Below are 20,639 nucleotides of genomic sequence, written 5' to 3'. Positions count from 1 at the left end.
TCCGGGTGACCCTGCCTTGGCAGAGGGGTTGGCCTGGATGATCTTCAGAGGTCCCTTCCAACCCTAACCATCTCGTGATTCTTAACATGCTCTGTGAAAGAAATCGGCCTTGAGGGTTTACCTTAGGGGGGGCTAATTTGCATGTGCGTCTTTATGTTGTTTCCCAGGGCACAGTACAGACGAATGCATCGGGGATGGGATGGAACACGTCCCCTCCCGCTCGGTCCCAACCAGGGCCGGCCCCCGCCAGCACCGCCCTCCCACTCGGGCTCGGCGGAAGTGAGGGTGGGGGGCGGGGCCGCGCGGCTCCCCGCGGGTCTGGGCCGCCGCCATTTTGTTGGCGCCCGGCGCTGCCGGCGGGACGGAAAGGGCCGGGAATTGCCTGGCGGCTCCTCCCCCGCCGGGCCCGAGAGGCGGGGACTGAGCGAGGCCCTGCCGGGACGGGACGGAGCGGCGGGGCTCAGCGCGGCGCAGCGATGTCGGCGTTCTCGGAGGCGGCGCTGGAGCGGAAGCTGTCGGAGCTGAGCAACTCGCAGCAGAGTGTGCAGACCCTGAGCCTGTGGCTCATCCACCACCGCAAGCACTCGGCGCTCATCGTCAGCGTGTGGGAGCGGGAGCTGCGCAAAGGTGAGGCCGGGGCCGGGTGGGCCCCGCCGGGGCGCCCCGGGGGCGGCGGATCCGGGGCAGGAGGAGGTGGCGGCCCCCCCTGCGGTGTGTGCGGCGGCGGAAGCAGGGGGATGGCGGCGGGGATGCCCGGCCTGTGGATGGCAGGGAGAGGGCGAGGGTGGGCCCCAGCGCCTGGGGAGAGTGGAGCTACTGGGGCCAGGGTTCAGCCCCAGGTCTCGGTTTTTTGATGACCGTGGGCTGGGAGGTGCTTCTCCTCCCTCTTTTTCCCTCTACTCCCCTCTCTCCTGTCTTTTCCCTCCCATTATCCCTTCCTCCCTCAGCGAGATGCCTCTGAGGAGGCTGCCCCTCGTGTTTTGCCTCCCTTTTTTTCTTGTGAAAGGAGAGAGGATGGTGGGAAACAGGAGGGACGGGATTTGGGGGTTTTTGTTATTAATACAGGTAATTACAGGTCTTTCAAGGCGGAGCCTTTTAGGTATTGTCTTTCATCATCTCTGATGATGGTTGTTAGCTGTAATACTATTTGAATTTCTTGTCCACTCATGCCAGAAACTGTTCTTGTAGGGCAGCTGTGGATGGGAATACTCTGGAGGAAGAGCAATTTAATGTGTTCAAAGTGGTTTTTACTTCCTATTTTTGCCAGATGGCTACTACCAGTGTTAGAATAATAATAAAAATGTATGTTTCTTTAGCTATGTTAAGTGTGCAGACTTAAATGCTTATGTGGCTTTCTTTTTAACAGGAAGGAACTTGCAGCTATAGATAGTGGTTCAGGGACTGAAAGGGAGAAATGGCATGTGAAGGTTTATTTGATGTGACTGGAAAATAACTTGATTTTAAATTAATTCATTTAAGAAATTAAAACTCACTTGATAGAACTCTGCTTTGCTCTAGGAAATATTGCTGTCTTCCAATAGCTTCCTTTGGAGCCTCGCTATTATGTGGATCTTTAATGGAAAAAGTAGAAGACTAGGCTTTCAAGTGGAGAGGAAAAATAGCACTAAGCCATGACAGGACTTATGAAAGAGGAACCACTGAGTTTCATGTAACATGGCTACTGTGTTGGGTTTTTTTAAATACTCTTTTTGTGAGAAATGTGATCTTTTGAACTTTCAGGCAAGAGTTGAATTCTTTTTTACCATTGCCCTAAGAAAGGCTTACTTGATGTATTTTGTCTTATGAAATAAACACATTTTCACTATATGTTAGTTGCAAACCTGCTTTCTTGTTCCTGGAACAAATTAATGGATCTCCCATCTGTGTCTGAAACATTTCACATTTCTGGGCCTTCTAATCAAACAACTTGAATGTTTGAGGTGGTGTATGATACCAGAAAGGCATCTTAAACTAATTGAAATAGGGTCAGAATTTTGGTTTCTCATCTTAATTAATGTGCACAATACTCCTACATAATAATGCAGGATGTTAATGGTCAGTCTTTAACCTTAATTTTCCTGTTGTGCTGTTTGACTAATTGGAGAAATGAAGTCTTTGATACATGGTCTATGTGTCTGAAGGTGGCATTGAGAGGCAAGGATAACCATCTTGAAAAGTCAGAGGAATGCTTTGCTTTTTCTCAGCTTTCAGTGTCTGACTTCCACTTCTAAGCCTGTTTTGAGCTTTGGATGAGCATAGCTGCCATAATTGGTTTTGTCTTGAGTTTGTCGAAGCTGTTGTCCAACTTTTGAACCTGGCATAGTTAATATACAAAGGACGTATTTTAGTTTTTCATCTCTGATAACAGTACCTGAGTTTCAAAAATGTTAGCTTGCATTCACCCAATATTAACTTTTTGCTAATTGCATCACAGAATTGCAATGTAGTCCCTAATCTCCACAGGGTGGGTGTAGTGATCTAAGTGGACAGCACGTGGAGGATGGGAAGGAAAACCAGTGTACTGTGGTGAAGTGAGGTGCAAAAACACCACAAAGCAGAATGCTAGCAATGAGGCTGTAAACAGAGTAAGTTTAAGGCTCCTGACTTGCCTTCCATCCAAGCTGTATGAACATGATTGCTCTCCTGCTTGAGAGGAAAATTACCTCTATTTGGAGAATACGTACACAAAAATTACTGGCATTGCCAGCTGCTATTGCTAGCCAGCAGTGTACTGGCACTGAAAATTGAATCTTGCCTTTCTGAATTTTATTTCCTTTCATTGTATATCTATTGTCACCCTCATCTCCAGACCTTCCTTCCAGCTTACTCCCTTTCGGGCTTATGGAACGGGGTATGACTAACTAGGTTGAACACAATATAGTGTGATGTTACATTTTTTCTGGATGCTTTCAGTTTTGGTAAAACATCACTTGAGTCAGATGAGCTTGCATGAGCTTTTCTGAACATGTCTCTAGTGATTCATGAAAACGAGTGCTAGGATCTGAGCTCTTTTGTTCCTAAATGTTTGGTTCTGATTCTTTTATTTTTAAAATAGTTGGAGTATAGGTGAAGAGGCAGCTTTTCAAATGCACACATAATTTACACAACATAAAGTCTTAGTGCCCTTCTGTTTACTTGGCTTAATTGATACTAGTCAGGTCTCATATTCTGGCATATCTAGAGATCATCGGTTCCATACACCTTCATGTACAGGTTTTCTTGAAAAGTTTGTACGGAGGAAAATGATCCTACTTTGGCTAGATTTCAGATGTATGTGAAATGTAACACTTGAAGTTAAATAGTTAATTACTTCGTAGTCATAAGCTTTTTCAGTAGTTAAGTAGTTAAGTAGTACTATTTAATTAACTTGTAATGTGAATACATCAGTCATTCCCAAAAGGCAATTGGTGGACCCATTTAAACTATGTAATTTTATGTATCCATAAAGGGAATAACTTACTGGGTATTTTTTTTAAACTGAGTAGTGGTATAATGCATAAAAATTTGTTGTGTAAACCTGCAGTCAGTAAGTGGCTGCTGGGAAAACCCCTAGGAACACCTTTGAATAGGCTTTTCTGAGATGGAATCTGTTGAGAATTATTTTTTGTTACTTGCAAATCAGGTATGTTCTCTTGCATGCATCTCTTGCTGCCTGGTTTCAGGATTCTCTGAAACGGTAGGGATTTTTTACTTGTTTGTATGTTTTGTTTTGAAATGAAAAATTTCTGTTCCATAATTCAAAGCATCAGCCTTCAAGGGTGAACAATAAGTGCTTGTTCAGGAGGCTCAGTGTGCAATTTGCAGTACTGGGTTAAAATGAATTCTTTTTCAAAGAAAAACAACCCCCAAACTTGCTAAAAGTTTGTTATATAGGAGTTGTTATTTTAAGCTCCAGTTAGTTGTCTGTAATAATCTTTTCCTGTCATCTCATTTTCTGTTAGCTTTTCCAGGTCCAGCTCTGTCACTTGTTAGGTATTTATGTCCTAATGATATTTTAATAATCACAAAATATTCTGAGTTGGAAGGGACCCAGAAGGATCATCAAGTCTAGCTCTTGGCTCTGCACAGGACGTTGTCGTGTTGTATCTTTAAACCTAGTTTCAGATTCAAGTATCTGTTTCCTCAGAACCTGACATGGCATCTCATTGATTAGTCAGCCTCAGAAACTGATGCTGATCATCCCCCACCCCCCTTAATCACTTGCCCTCTTGTTTTGGCTGTCATCTGTCACCCCACCCGTGTCACACTGATCACTCTTCCCTGCACAGCTTATCTGGGTTAGCAGCTCTAAGACAGCCACAATTGTGTAAGTACATCTGGGCTGCTACAGAGGGATGGATGTATTTTTTAGTGCTCGACTCTGACAGTTTACCTGCTCTTCCTGTTAATATGCCTTTTTTTTTTTTTTTTTTTTTTTTTGGTTTTGTGGTGTTGAAGTCATTCAGTGGTATGAGAAGCTACTATTCTTTGCTTATTTATAGTTGTTTGTCTGCAACTTCTGCTACTGGGACATATGCTGGTGTTTGGGTCCTCACTCAGTATAGCTGTTGGCATTGATGCAATATGTTTTCCTGAAGCTAGTGGCTGTTGTGGCAGCTGCTGAAATTTGGAAGATAGAGGATTTTAGTAGGCAAATTGAGAAGGCCTAGCAACACTGAAAGCAGATTTGAAAGTTGTATTGCATTTAAATTACTCTGATACTCAAGTCAACTGCTTTGAAGCACAACTACAGCCAAAACTGATTGCAGTATATTGCCTTGCAGATGGGAAGTAGATCACAGGAAATAAGTTCCTGATTTGCAATTATTTTCTATACTGTGTCGTGTAGCTTTTTCTACCAGAAGGGATCTTTCTGTACTGATGATTGTAAGGTTATTTTACTTAATGGTGCTATAGTGTCATTGGCCCATGTGAGAGAATAAATAGGTTATGTTTTAATTAAAAGAAAGAAAACTGTGGCTTCCTGACTTTGTTGGTTAGTAGGTGTTCTTGAGGAGACCAGTAAGAATACTTAAGACAGAGGTGCTTGTGGGTGCCTTCCTGCTTATCCACGTGAATTTTCTCATCTATGTCAAAAGGTTTGGAGATCATCAAATAACAGGCAAAACTTTAGGTGAATTGGAGTAATTGAGTCAGGTTTGCTACACACATGATTTAAAAAACGGCCTACAGTTAGGAGCAACAGAGTAGCAATATAAGAGTATAACTATTCAAAATAATTATATTTGGATAGTGTAGTCCAAATATGTATTAGTGCTGTATCTCGAGACCTCATATTTTACCTGTACCTGCCTGTCTTTTACCATTCTGATTCTGAATACTTAAGTGTAGCGTCTTTTTCTTGTCCTGAAACTGTTGTTGCCATTAATTCATATCCATCTTGGCATTGTACTAGCCAGGCGAGCCAATGAAAGAAATTGGTTTGTTTCGTGTGTTCAGGTAATTCAAGATACACCAAGTGCAGTGGGGAAGCTTCTGCAGAGTAATTATGTTGGAATGGTTTCCTTGGTCTGTGACCAGCTTTCTGCATCCCCTGGTAATTTGATGCTGATGGCCTTTTTCCCAGAAGTGTCTGTATGCTGTGTTCTCTTTGTTATTGGCCTCCAAACTCAAAGTTGTAGTACTTGGACTGTCAATCCAAGTGGGCAATCCCATTCCCCTCTTTGAAAAGAAAACACAACAGTTATCAAACCTTGGTAAAATTCACCAGGAGAATCAGGTGACTGTGCAATGTTGAACACTTAGTTTAACTTTTTCTTAAAAGAAGGTTAATGAATTTTAAGTGCTTATTGTACAGTGTGCCTTTTATGGATTATGTTATCTTTAAATTGTCCTTTCTGGTGGCAGCCTCTCAAGTGGCTTTTTACAGTCATGTTACAAAAAATGCTGCACTTCATCAGCTTGCATAAAAACTCAGGTTAGCTCTCCTCAGTATGAAGAATCAGTGATCTTGCCCTCAAGCTTCAGTGCTGCTTGACCTGAAGATGTTTGGTTGTGTAATAAAAAGCTTGAAAGCTTGTTGAATGTTTACAGAGATGTTGTGAACTTCTCTTGCAAAGGTGTGAAACGTGCTGTGAGACAGGAAGTGTCCTAGAGATTCTAGAAGTGATGACACTCTCCTGCATGTATGTAGACTAAAGTAATTCTAAAGCTATTGAGCCAAGTCTTTATTTGAATCCATATTACATAACTTTAGTGTGCTAAATAAACTGTTTAGTCCTGATAACTGTTGTGGGATTTTAATATACTGAAGCTTATTTTCTCAAAACCTCTTGTTAGATGGTATTTTCTTTCAAGGTCAGTCGATGTAGCAAAGCTGAGCTGTAGAACCTTAAAGCCTGATGTAACATTTTCAGATGGCTCAGTCAATGTATACAGTTGAAGTGGGATGTGAGTGAAATCTCTTATGCTTGGGTGTTTTTCTGTAGTTATATGTAAGATGGCAAATATCTCTTGACTCTAGGGAAGAGGTGTAGAACAGCATGAAACTAATGGGCACATTACTAGCAATCTTCATGAGAGCTCAGTTTCAAAATCAGGAGGTAAACCTGGAGAAGACAAATATAGGTGATTATGGTGCCTTTGATTGCCAGAGCTAAGCTCAGTGAAAATGACCATCTTATTGCCTTTCAAGGTAAAATACTATTTTCTTGCACTAAAATGGTGTCTTATCAGTGTTAAGAGCTCTCTGTTATGGACTAAAGCATATAATGTCAGGGCATCTATACTGAACTGGCAAAGAACCAGGCGTACCAAGTATGCTTTCCTAAGAAGCATGGCTTGCCAAAAACTAAGACTTAATAATGTAGTTTCCACTTAGATACCTCAGTATGCCAATTGTAGGTGAAATATCATTAATATCTGAAGGATATTCATTGGCATTTAAACATGTCAGGTACATTTTTTGGACAGACATAGTTTCATTTGCAAGATGCAGATCCCACTTAGTGTCATTATGGATGCTTTATAATCAGAATAATATGCTTAATATGGTCTTACACCAACCAGCACTGTTGACATGTTAAAATATTTCAGACTACAGTGCTTCAGGGAGCTACTTTGGTGGCTAAATGGTAAATCTAACTGAAACAAGCAGAGGGGTTATGTGAATGCTGCACAAATCTTCTGAAAAGATGACCCAGTCCAATGTGGATGATTTCTTAGAAGTTTTGTGTTAGCTCACTGTACTGTTAGTGTACCAGAGGTACTGTGGGCTGGCTACTTATAACACTGTACACTCTGGCAGCATGTGCCTTACAAATCCTTCTTCAACCTAAGTTCTTATGTTTTTTTCCCTTCATTTTCTTCTCACAGTAGGAACACTTTTGCTAATAGCCTTGCCACATGTTGAGGACACTTAAAATAATCCATTTGATCCATTTTGTTGTTCTGAGATTTATCAAAGCCCTGGACTGCAAAGTTCATGTCACTACAAGTGAAGAGAGATGCTTTTAACATAATTTTTTTCCAGAACAGATCTATATGGTCCTGAATTCAGTTTTGTATTTCAGACTTCAATAGTTAATTTACAGTCATAGTAGAATGCTTTTCAGCTCAAATTTGTCAGCTTCAGTTGCCAGAGGTTACATTGTACTTTAGTCTCGTGGGTAAGGCAGGTTGCTAGTAGATCAGTATGTAAGTCTTGAAGATTTGTGAAATGAAAGGAAACCATTCTCAAGGCTAGGCATGATTTTCAGCATTGGAATTTTGTGCACCACATTCTTACAGCAAGAGGGCTTCAATTTTATTTCACAATTGTCTTTGTGAACATAAGGGTACAGTATTGATTGAACTTTTAACCAAAGCCACAGTTAGCTTAATAGTGGGTTTAGGATTTTTGTTCATTATATGCAGCTTTGTTTATGTTGAATTGTAATAGCAAGCTGAAAAGGTAGTACTAGGTGAAATAAGCCTGAAAGTGAGTTTCTGGGTTTTCAAAGGCTTTTCCAAACCTGGTACATGGATGTCTTTACTGCAGTGAATAGATCAAGTCTAGGTTTTGTGAGAATCAGCACTACCTGACTTCATGGCACTGTGCATGCACCTCCTGTCTTTGCCAGCCCAATTGATTTGGCTTATGTTGGAAAGATAAGATTTGTCACAAATTGGTCACATCACTGAACATTAAAACATGACTTGTTTTCTGTAAAATGGATGGACAAGGACCTATCTTGCATGCAGTTCCGGAGGATATAGTATGGGGAGTGGCCTGCTTCATTAGATTTTGAGTCATAATTCTGGGCTTATTTAAGAAATGGGGAGGGGTGCAGGGTCATCTTTGGTAAGTGCTTGTTACTTTTTGGTGTGCCTGTGAGACAATATGTGTTTTCTAAGAGTCTCTCTTTGAATAATTCAAAGCTTTCTACGTGTCAGAACTTTGATTTACTTGAAACCTAGGTAGGAGATGTGTTGTTGTATCATCAGTCAGGTTTTAATACAGAAATTGAGTAGCATAAGTTTAGAAAATCTACATTTTAGATTAGCCAGATTTTGTCACAAATTTATTTCCTATAGTGACTTCAGTGTTTGGAGTAGATTTTTAATAGATCCACCTTGTGTCCAGCACTTCCAAGCTAATTCTTTTTTTTTGCCACTCTTTAGTTTGACTTGATTGTAAGAGATAGGTGTGTTTTTACGTTTAACAGAGGGTTTTTTTCCCCCCACTTAGTCCAGAACTCTCAACTTGTTAGATATGTCTGTCCAAGAGGATGGGAAAAATTCAGTACTTCAAGGAGAAATCCCTCGGAAGAGTCTTTCCTTAGTGCAAAATTTATTCTCAAAAACATTTCCCTGGAGTGAAAGCATATCAACAACGAATTTTCTCTTTGTATGTGAGGGTGATGGTTTTGCATTTTTGAGAGGTTGGAATAGAAATTAACAAAATCAAATCATATTGTGGACTAAGCATGAATTATAGGAAATCCTAGACTGGCTTTACTACAGTTGAGAGGGCAGAAAAACCTTGTCTTTCAAAAGAAACCTCTTTTTAAAATCAAAGTGTACATGCTGAGACTATGTAGTGGTAATGATATTCTGGTGTTAACCAAGGATAGAAGTGTTACAATAAGAGTTATAGACTTGTAGACTACTGAAGATTAGATGAAGTATGATTGTAAATGAAAACACCCAGGTAGGAACACTTAAAAAACATGGAATAGATTTTCAAAAGCAACTTGTAAATTGCAAGCTTGTAATCTATTGCACATTATTGGAGAGGAGGTAGAATACTTAAGATGCTTGGAGAAGGGATACACCAAGGAGCCTGAAAGTGGTTTTTGAACGTTTTCTTGATGTTACAGCTACCAGCATGTGAGTATTTTAATAATTAGGAGATGGGGGAGGAAAGTATCACAGTGATAATAAGGAGACTGACTAGGGGTTGACTGTTCAGTTTGCTCAAATGCAAGAATGAGAAGTGGGTATGTAAGACTGATGAAATTCAGACTGAAAAGGAGGAGGTTCTTCACAGGAATGAATGAGTGTGGATCTGTGAAGTGACTTGTGAGAGGACTTCGTGAGTGTAAGAAATTTATGCAGGCTCAAAGGAAAGCTGAAGAAATCCATGAGGGCTACCTAACAGACAAATCTCATAAGACTCAGGAAAACACCTGAGAATAGTTGGGGTCTGAAGGACACTTTGGAATATCTGGGGTTTTCCCTGTTTGTTTTCCAAGATGATGCTAAAGGGAAGTTTTCGTACTCTGAAGGAAGAGGAATTTGTACAAAGAGAGCAGAAGAGAGAGAAAACCCAATGGATGACTGGAGTCTATTCACATGAAATAGACACATGTCTATTCACATGTAAATGTGAAATGGTTGTAAGCAGTAATGCTAACAGAAAAAAACATCTTTTATTTCAGAGTGGGGGAGGTCCAGAGGTGGGTGTTTGTATTTGGTATAAATGTGGATAAAATTTCTAATTATTCTTTATTATTCTTTTTATTAGCAAAACCAAATAGGAAGCTGACATTCCTGTACTTGGCCAATGATGTCATACAGAACAGCAAAAGAAAAGGACCAGAATTTACAAAAGACTTTGCTCCAGTAATAGTGGAGGCTTTTAAACATGTTTCAAGGTACGGTAAACTTGTATGTGCAGTGTCCTTCTTCATACTGTGTTTGAGGGGGATTTAGAGAAGTCCTCAGTTGGTCTCTTCTGGCCCAGCTAGTCTTTGTGTGCTATTTCTCTACTTGAGGTCTTGTTAATTTGATTTATTCAGTGTTCTTTTGATCTTGGAGAGTCTTAATGCTGTTGGATGAAGTTTCATAGTAAATTCGTCAGCATTCAGTCCGTTCTGCTTTGGAAAGCTGTCAGCTATTCCTGAAACTAAGACTTGCTTTCAGTCTGTGTATATGTGCTGCAACAGTTTGATATTTTTCATTGCTGGTGTTTCATGGTTTGTTTTTCCCCAGCAGCCATTAATCTCATCGCATGAGGAAGCTAGAGTCTTGATACAGGATTATTTTCACAATGATACACAGCTGTTGAAGCAACACAAACCTATTTGCAGTGTTTGCATAATAGGGTTACAAACCTACAGATTTATGGGTTGAGCAAGAAAACAGAGAGTTGGGCATTGGCCCTTTTTTATTTATGTGCTTGCTAAGACACCATGAACTGGTATTTGCTTTTCTTTCTTTAAAATGTGATTATTATTTTCTGAGATTATTTGACTTCTGATGCTTGGATATTGCTAAGGTATGTGAAGGTTCTTCTGTGAAAAATCACATAGCAGCACTGTACTTCTACCTAGTGCTGATACTTGCTTTTTTCCCCTGTAACAGTGAGTCTGATGAGAGTTGTAAGAAACACCTTGGCCGAGTGCTGTCTATCTGGGAAGAAAGGTCTGTTTATGAAAATGATGTATTAGAACAACTTAGGCAAGCTTTGTGTAAGTATTTTGTGTGCGTATCAAGGTTCAGTCTCTTCTTTGAAATAACTATTTCCCTGACTGCTCTGTTTGTTTTCATTTAGATGGAGATAGAAAGGGGAGGAAGCGCACGTATGAACAGATAAAAGTTGATGAAAATAACTGTTCACCTCGAAGTTCTCCCACTGACCCTCCTCAGGTAAAAACATGTTTATAAAATTCTGTATTTACATATGATTTCATGCAGAATTTTTCAGTTACTCCTGTTTTTGAATGATCTCTGTTTTTCTTTTTAATGAGGTACCGTTTCTGTGCAAAAACTTTTCACAGTATTTCAGGTTACATGTATGTTGTAACTTTAGTCATTTGACACTAAACCTGAATGTATTAACTGTATGTCCAGCTTTGCTCACATCAGGATTTCAGCAGTAGTTTCTACAGTGTTTTGGGTTCTCATTCAGTTTCCAGGGTAGTAATGAGTAACCCATGTGTTAGAGTAAGATTGTTATGGATTTATCAGTAAAATATTTCTCAGAGTTGCAATCATGATGGTTGGGAAAAATTGTCTACCTTGCACTGTTATAGCTTTCCTAATTCGTGCGGGTTTTTTATTATGGTATTGCCCTATCTCAAAAGGCTTTTTGTTATGGTCAGGAATGACTGTCCTCAAATAATCACATGAGCTCTACTTTCAAAAGAAGCACACTGATCTAGTCTGATGCAATAGTGAAGCAAAATGACACGAAAGATAACGTTAAAAATCTATAGTAAAATGAAAGGTATTGTAAAATATTCACTGTCAAAAATAAAAGATGTATAAGTAATCCTTATATACCAAGAATTTAAATGAAAAAAATCTGTTGGAGGAAGGTGACCTTTAAAACTGGGAACGCTGCAATATTATCCTGAGAATGAAAGGTTTGGTTTTTTTCTCCATCTTAAAGCTGATGCTGCAAATGCTGTTGAAATTGCCATCAAATCAATTCCAAACCTTATTGTAAGATACTGTTTTGTTCTAGGATCTGTTTACTTAAAGTAGTTTTCCATCTTGCATGCTTTTTTCAGACCACAGATCTCATTAGAGCATTACAAGAACTAGAAAATGCTGCCTCTGGGGATGCAGCAGTTCATCAGAGAATAGCCTCGCTGCCTATAGAGGTCCAAGATGTGTCCCTGTTAGACAGAATAACAGGTGAGGGTTGGGGACCCAGTAACCAGAATGCTGTTCTGAGAACCTAACGATGTGTGATGAAATCACGCTTTACTTGTTTTTCTCTGCTTGCTTTTTAGATAAGGAATCTGGAGAGCAACTTTCCAAAATGGTAGATGATGCATGTATGTTGCTGGCGGATTACAATGGCAGGTTGGCAGCTGAAATAGATGATAGAAAACAGCTGACTCGAATGTTATCAGACTTTCTCCGATGTCAAAAAGAATTCCTTGCAGAGAAAGAACATAAACTGGAAGTGCGTAATGTTTTGTTTTAGTCCATTCTTCACTAAAGCTTGTTCTTGCAAATGTTTTTAGTGGGCCTAAAAAACTGTTATCTCCAAAGATAAATATTTAATTGCCACTCTTACATCTTTGCTTCCAGCACATTATTAACATTTTGTTTGATTCCAGTGTTCTAAACCTGTTAAACCAGCTCTTTGGTTTTTTAGCTATTCAGTCTTTGTTAAGTCTGTACAGACTTAGTTTTAGTAGTGCAGATAAAAACTCTTACCCTGAGTGTTACAAACGTAATTTCTCACAATTTTTTTTCATGCTCCTTTCATTCATTGTTGTAAGTCTTAGTTATGTATTTGCTAAAGGATAAGAATTTGATCATTGGTTTCAGCACAACTTTTTAACCAGACTCAAGCATCCATTAAACCTAGTAAAATGTAGTTTTAACCTCTACAGCCTCTAATACAGCTGGTTAGCAGCACTAGCACCATTAGAGCCAGACAGATCATAATAAAAGAAGGATGCAGAGTCAGCAGCTCATTATGAGCATGATCCCCTAAGTTATTCTATTCTTTGCTATTCCCAGTCATCTGTTTTCCTTTCCTACCATGTAATACTGTAAAGCCTCCTGTTGAACATCCCACATATTTAGAATATGTCCATAATTTTATGTCAATTGCTTACCAGGGCTAACTTGAGTACTACAGTAATAGAACTGAAGCTGTATCATTTTTCAAGAGGAGATATCTAAACAATTGCAGTGCCCTGTAACTGTAGCATATGCATATATGGTGCCCAAATTAATTACTCTTGAGGTTTCATCATACAGGCCTGTCAGGAACATTTTCTTTGCTTAATGGGGTTTTTTACCTTTTTATAACTTGAGTTCAGATTTTGTATTGCCTTTGTTCAGGAAAATGCTGTTCACAATGTATTTGAAGTCATCATTCAGATCAGTTGTATCATTCCCACTCTTATTTCCTGACTTACTTACTTTCCTCTATGCCTCACAGAAAAGCAATTGATGAAGGTTCTTCCTGTCAACTTTACTGTGTGTGTTTATCCTGTGGGAAGAATATCAACCGACTTCATGTAAGATAGGTGGTATCACAGTAGTTCTGATTGCAATAGCAACTGACCCAACTGGATAATGGAACCTGGAAGATTAAAGAACAGGAAGCCTTAAGCTTTTCATCACATGCCCTACCTCCCCTCTGACTGTGTGTAGTGGGTTTGAAGGACAAATACCCAATTTCAGTGAAGGACTGGTTGTCTAGAGACACTGACTTGTGTTTGTAGCTCAGTACCAGCAATTATTCCCTGTTTAGGTATAGTAGACCACTGGGATAGTGAGTTGCTCAAAAGGCAGTGACTTGGTGTTTCAGACAGATTTATAATTCTGTGAAAACAAGAGAGCTCAATTAAAAAGAAATCACAAATGGTAGTGTAGCTGTGAGCAGATTCTGCCCTTGTTCGTTGTTTTCATCAAATATAAACCAGTTTAATTTCCCAGTATTACTAGATCAGAGAATTCATAGTTGTAAGAGACAGGAGTTGCGTATTACTGGGCTGTCAAAGTCCTTAAAACCAAGTTTCTTGGCTGAATTATTTAAACTGCTAAAGAATTGCATTCTAATACAGCACAGTTCCTTTTTTGGACTAGTTCGAGGTCTTTCTTTAAAAAGCGGGAGACATTCTTCAGTAGCTGTAGCAGTCTGTTTTAAACAGATGAAGTCCTGGGATGTTGAAGGATACTGTAAGAATGTTTTTAGGCTGATCAGTGTGGTATACATGTGAATTACTAATAAAGAACTGTGAGCCGAGATGGTGTCAACCCAGGTTACTAATAAAGGCTGATGAGCCAAGAGATCGTTAAGAACAACAGTCTTACAATGAAGTTTCTGAGCTAGTGTTAAGATAAATGAAGTGACCTCATGCTCACTACCATTAGTGCTTTTTGGTTTGAGAAGTGGAGGCTGATAAACATTTTGATGTTTTGAAATGTTAAGATCAGGATGTTTTCATGATACTGTCTGCAGAGCCTCCTGACTTAGCTCCTGTGTTTTGTTTTTAGTTCCTAAGAAATGGAGATAAGCAAGGACTCTGTCTTTACTGTCTTGGGAAATTCCATACCTTAAATTGAGCCTTGCTTCTTGGCTTCACATTTGAAATAGCACTGGGAAAGGGGCCTGTCACCTAATTCTTTGAGAATGTATTTCCCTGAACTGTGTTCCTAGGTTTCGCTACTCAAGTGTGATTTCTGATGAAATTAATTTGTTCTAGACAAGATTGTTTCTTTTGTTAGACTTCTGCCTGTTGACATTTTTCTTAGTATAACATGGTCTCTGGGTCGTAACATATCAAGTCTTCATTTCTTCCTGAATTAGTATCACCAATCTGTGAGTATAATGCTGAGACCCTAGCTTACTGATTTGTTAAACACCCATGTATGGCAAGAAACAAGTGGATGTATTCTTGGTTGAATCTAGAAATGTTACTTGCTGTTGACCTGGTTTAACAGCGATAGAATTTGAATTTCCAGAGAATTCTCATTAGCTTTCAACTTTAAATGGGACCATTAGACCTAAATTTGCAGATCTTTTATCTTCTAAAGACAATTTACAGGTAAGTAATTTTGAATAACCAATCTTTCTATGAGTAGTTTCTTTAAGAATGAGAGTTTCTCTAATTGTTATTTCTGAAACAGAAGTGCATGATTCACATAAAAATCAAGGTAATATATGCATTAAATCTTGAAAGGAGATTTTGGTAACAAGTAAATAATACCATGTCTGCATCAAAAGCTAACAGTACTGCTTAGTAGGTGACTTTCCTAAGTATGTTTGGGGTAAGTAGTGTCATTTTTAACTCTTAAATTGTTTTCTTTAACGTCTTTCTAGCTTCTGTTGCAGGTGGTGGACATGGACCTATCTTCTAATGATGTCACCATCCATTAGTACACACATCCTGCTAAAAATAAATTTAAGAATCAAAATCTTGTATTGTCTGTTGTTTTTGAAAACTTGAAGAGGAGGATTTCTGTAACTAGTCATACCAAACCTCTGCTATTTTCATCTATATTCTCACAAACATTACTGAGTTTATGCCTGAGATGGATAAATATTTATCCAGTGTCATTCCTTTTTCTCGAAGACTAAATCTTTCACGTGATTGTTCTTAAAACTCCCAGGTCCTTTTGATAAAATCATTCGAAATTTGCAATGGAGAAGTTTGGGGGTCACTTGCATTGAAGCTGCCATTACCAAAAGGAGAGAACTGTGAAAACAAGACTTTTTCAGACTTTCACTTACACTCTAGCTATTGGGTTTACATGATCAGAAATGAGAAGTGATGAATGTAGGGCTTGTCCTTCACAAGCACAATAAAAAACTTTATTAGGTAGCAGAGAATGTGTGTTTTATAATTGCACTTATGCCCTTTTGGAACCCCCCTCAAATTTCACATCATCCTAAAGAGTATTTTCTCTTCACTTTTGTAAGTTTTAGATTAGTATAAATATTTAAGGTTCAGAGTACTGTAACTCTGTCTAGGATTTCTAGCTAGATATGATTCTGTCGATTAGAGAAAATGGAAATTTTTGCAGAAATAATTTTATGGAACCATTTCTGTATGAAAACTTTGAGTGCTAATACCATTTCAAGTTTTCTGCTGGTTGGGTTGACTGTTCCCACTTTGCTTCCTTTTTGTATACCTGTCCTAACTCCCTGCCCATCCCCTACTTTTTGAACAGAATTGTTGGTTGGTCTCTTGGTCTCACTGAAGGCTGATAAAAAGAGCTTTTTATCTTATACAGGAACAGAGAATTGAGTATACATAAATTGATACCCAGGTGTGTCCATGTCCTTTTGATAAGACTGTCCTGTACACATTCTGAGGTTAACATGGCCTTAAAAATGAAATGAACGAGAGAAGTATTTGATTTACTGTTCTCTCATGTTGCTTTGCTTTTGCCTCTTCCACAGGTTGATTACAGAGTAAATAGTCTCTTATTACATTTCAAATAAAGGATCTGATAGTCTGAAATCTTACATGACTTATTAGCAAGTGTGAGTAGGGGATCACGCAACCTTTTTCTAGAAAAACAAGACAACCTCTCACATTCATTTTGACATTACGGAAAAATGAAGCATTGCTACACTTAGTGTATACTGGATGACCCAGTTTCTCACATGCTGTTTCTGTCAACTTACCACTTAAAATTGGGGAATATGTTGTCACTAGATCCAAATTTTTATGAAGGAAATACTACTCTGGGAAGTAAAACACTACTGTGTTTTAGCAGCTTGCATTTAAATAAGACACTTTCATTGATGATGTCACTGTCTTGCATTCCTGATTTTCTACAGCTATATAGACAATATTCATATTCTTACACACATCTGGTTATAAGTGTGGTTTCTTGGCATGTTGAGAGAATACTATATGTTCAGTACGCTTTTATTATATGATTGAGCTTTATGGCTCAGTATAGTTTGACTTGTCTTCCTGGAGGTTTTGTCATGGATTTTTAAAGGTAAACAGCAAAAAGTTATTCACCCTTGTCTGTAGCTCTGGACTTAAAGGCCTTTTTTTTTTTTTCCTGCTCGGTTTGCAATTAGTGGTTCCAAGTGTAGGCAAAAATGTTAAGTAAACAGTTCAGGGATGGCAGTGGTATAACAGGCCTCTTGTCCTTAGGTTTTGTTTCACAATACAAGACTGGATTGGTACTATTGTCTGCTGTTGCCCTCCAGCATGGCTTTAATGTAATCACAGGGTGTAGTGCTTTCCTTGCTATTTTTTTTTTCTTTTTACCGCTTGTACTTCACTAGAACCTTTGTAAGTCAGCTCTTTTCGTTCAGTGACAGATTACTTAGGGTAATATATTCCATCATGCTTCCTACTTTTCAAGTCCACTGCAAATAATTCATTTCTTCATAACCTTGCAGCTGAGCAGCTAAAGTGTTCTGCTGAGCTTTGGTTGAAGTCAAAAATTGATTTGTAGTATGAGTCCTACACTGCCCTTTGTTAGGGGATAGAGTTTGCAGTATTGTAGGTGATCTCCAACTCCATAAATGTGGCAGCAGCACAGTAACTCAAGTTAATCTGGAGTTAAAGCTGAACTGCCAACAATGCAACCATTACAGAAGGTAGCTTGAAGGTAGCTGGAATTGGGCAGTAAGGTTCATCTATACTCATGAGGACTTTTGAATATTTAAGATCTTCTGATACATGCTTGGCAACGGAAATAGTGGTACCAAACAACATGTTGTATGATCTCTTGACATGAATCATTAATTTCTGTTCAGGATTGCAGCTTCAAAAATTGAAGCTAAGTTGGCAGTGCTTCCAGTTTGTGGATTATGACTTCTACAGAAAGAGGTGTTTGAGTCAATTCAGATATTCTTGTGCTGAGGGGAACGTGACTGTAGACCTTTTTATAATAAAGGGAGGAGACCTTCACCATAAGTACTTTCTTTCTGTTGTGGCCCAGTTTCAAGTAACTTGTATTTTTTTCAGAGAAATGTATGTAGCTCTTAACAATCAGGAAGGAAATATAGGCTAAGGATCTCTAATCGCTGAATTCTTTTCATCCTAGCTCTCCCCATCCTACCCTGTACGAAATGGAATATTTAAAATAAGACCTGGGTTGGGTCTCTTTTCTGCAATAGAAGTAGGCTTGCAAAGCATTTCTACAGGTAGATAGTGTATCTTTTAAATGTGGTTGCTTTGTTTCCATGAGCACTTTTTTCAGTGGCAGGAGATACAGTTGTAGAGTTTTGTAGCAGTAATTTGCAGGACTAGAATGGAGAACAGCAGCCTGGAGGTCAAACACAGCAAAGCAAAGTCAAGTGGTCAGTGTATTTTATTGCCCTGTGTTGTACGCATTTTATGAGCGTAATGCTTCTTTGACCCATTTCTCATAGCAAGCTTATAACCTGTATGTACTTGAGTAATAAATATGCCTTTTTCATATAGTGACTTAACAGTTGCAGGCTCAGATACCATGGTGCATTGTTACTCAGTTTTCAGTACCTGAAGGAGTATTAGATATCACAGATCAATTCAGAACAGCAGAAACACTTGAAGACTTCCACATTTTAAATTGACTTGCCAGATATTTGAATATAAATCCTGGCTTTACTAAGGCAGGTTGTAGGTTGTACTTTGCTCATCCTTGTAAAGTAAGGATAATATTTGCTTCAGTTCATCACATTTTAAACATTGCTTGTCACCTTGAACATGCTCTGGTTTTAAAAAAGGGTAATAAAAATGTTACAACTTTTTTTTTTTTTTTTATTTAGCAATTTCACCCTTATTATTTGTGAAGGATGGGGGTTTTTAATTTTTACTCTGCAGCTTACCCATTACTTTTTATTTGAAAGGGGAAAAAAAAGTACAAGATACCACAAGGTACCAGGTACTTTAATACCCTTGAGGTACCTTTTGAATTCCTCATTATAAAAATACAGAGAGAAGATACTGGTCTTACCTAAGTAGGACTTGCTGTTGTTTGCAAGGCTTTTAGACAGAATGCTCCTGGCTATTGCCAGCCAAAAACTTCATACTGTTAACCAAAATGAATGGATCTGTTTGTGTCACCCTCAGAAGAACAAGTTTTGCAGGTATGTAAAACCTTGTGCAAACATCTGAGATGTTGGGAAATTGAAAAGGAAATAATCAGTGTTATGTCTAAAACTTCCTAAATTTTTTGAAGGACAGCTATAGATTGGCAAGTGACTGTGTGGTGCTTCCTGCAGCAGATGTTTCCTTTGCTTTGATCAGGTGTTTGCTGGAAGAAAAAGAAAACCTGGATGTAAGAAATGGATATAAGAAATACTGAAACCATAGTGCCTGTTTGTGTTGGTAGTAGCAGTGAGGTCTTTCAAGTTAAGACTACACCTTTTCTGCAAGCCTTAATTTCCTGCAGTAATACTGTTACTGTTAACAACTTTTTAAAATTCTGATGTTTGTGTTGCTAGACTTATTAAATTGTAGTAGTTTTTTTTCATCTGTGTTGTGAATACGAAGTTAGCAGAACTGTAAACCCTGCCTGTATCCCTCCCACAGCTAGAAACTTGCTTTTGGAATTATTTGTTAAAGCAACTGTGAACTCTAGATAGGAATATAAGACCACACTGGGGTGAAAGGTAGTAACTACACAGACTAAACACTGGGCTTTCTCTCTCTGGAGTTGCAAAGGAAACATCTGTAGTCTAGTTTCGAAAAAGAATGTTATGGATGGAAAGGAAGAGGGAAGGGAATGTATTGGAAAGCTCTGCCCCGCAATTGGAGATGACTTGTGTAAACAAACTGAATGAAAATCTGTTGCTTTAGCTAATGTCTCCTGATAGTTTCATTTAATGGGAAAATAAGCCTATGTGTATTTGAAGATAAGTGTGTCTGACTCAAAAGCTGTGACTCAAAAGAGAACTTAATGTTCTCTTTAAATAGTGTCCTAATTAAGGCCTGTGTTGTTAGGCTGATACCCAAAAGTTACAATTGGAAATTTTTTTCTGCCATCATTAAGATCTAGAAACTTTAATATGTTTTTTTTTTTGTTTAACGAGCTTCTATATGAAGTTGAAGCATCATGCTCAAGTTGCACTTTACTATGCCCTCTACAAGTACTTAGATTTTTTTACTGTGTTTCTGATAATGATTTGCCTGGTAGGTTGGAAGAGCTGATGAAAATTGCTTCCAGGAATTTCCGGCAGCAGAAAGAAGAGAAATGACTAGAACATCAGCTTGCTTTTTCTCTAAGCCATAATGAAACAACACAAAGCAAATTTCATTCTGTCTCACTGACAGACTTCTGATGTTTTCACTTAAAACCACTGTAGTGTTATACAGAACAAGTGATTTATGTGAAAGCTGATGTAGAACATAAAAACACTCATGCTTTTGTGGATAGAAGGAAACAGTATTCAGGTGGACAGCAACTAGCTGTTTGTGAGATGGCATTTAAAGAAAATGTGCATCCAATGTGCTTACTGTAGATCTTGAGCAGAGTGCTTGTATTTATCTCTGTCCTCATATCTACCTAGGAAAATAATTCATCAGCTTAAGTAACCATTTGAGGTGGCAAGTATTTTCAGATCTTTTTAATGAAATAATAAATTACATATTGTTATCAGTTGTGTTTCAGTGTCAGCATAGGGGAAAGTAAAAAAAATGATGCAAACTAATTAGTAAGTATAGGTGATATGAAAAAAACCTCTCTGCATTTAGAAAAAAATGTATTATGGGTGAAATATTCCTGTTTTGGAATATGTTAGCATTTTGTAGTATGTAAGGATAGTGCACTTTCCATGTGGTTCTCTT

At 38.5% G+C, this 20,639-nt stretch overlaps 1 protein-coding gene across 3 annotated transcripts in view; it reads left to right on the top strand.

Annotated features, from left to right (window-relative positions):
* Window positions 1-300: 300 nt before the first annotated feature.
* RPRD1A (regulation of nuclear pre-mRNA domain containing 1A) overlaps window positions 301-20,639 on the top strand; it is a 44,042-nt gene continuing 23,703 nt past the window's right edge. For 2 of the 3 annotated variants that reach the window (XM_064660095.1, XM_064660099.1), the window contains exons 1-6: window positions 301-627; window positions 9,947-10,076; window positions 10,786-10,892; window positions 10,976-11,070; window positions 11,937-12,063; window positions 12,162-12,337. In XM_064660095.1, the coding sequence (XP_064516165.1) occupies window positions 477-627; window positions 9,947-10,076; window positions 10,786-10,892; window positions 10,976-11,070; window positions 11,937-12,063; window positions 12,162-12,337 (786 nt within the window). In that variant the 5' untranslated portion in view covers window positions 301-476. Of the gene's footprint in view, window positions 628-9,946; window positions 10,077-10,785; window positions 10,893-10,975; window positions 11,071-11,936; window positions 12,064-12,161; window positions 12,338-15,217; window positions 15,313-20,639 lie in introns of those variants that run through there. The other variant, XM_064660097.1, reaches the window with a different exon arrangement.

This window comes from Pseudopipra pipra, chromosome 1 (assembly GCF_036250125.1).
Source record: "Pseudopipra pipra isolate bDixPip1 chromosome 1, bDixPip1.hap1, whole genome shotgun sequence".
Classification (NCBI taxonomy): Eukaryota; Metazoa; Chordata; class Aves; order Passeriformes; family Pipridae; genus Pseudopipra; species Pseudopipra pipra.
Note: the sequence above shows the minus strand (reverse complement) of the source record. Positions and strands in the feature narration are given on the sequence as shown.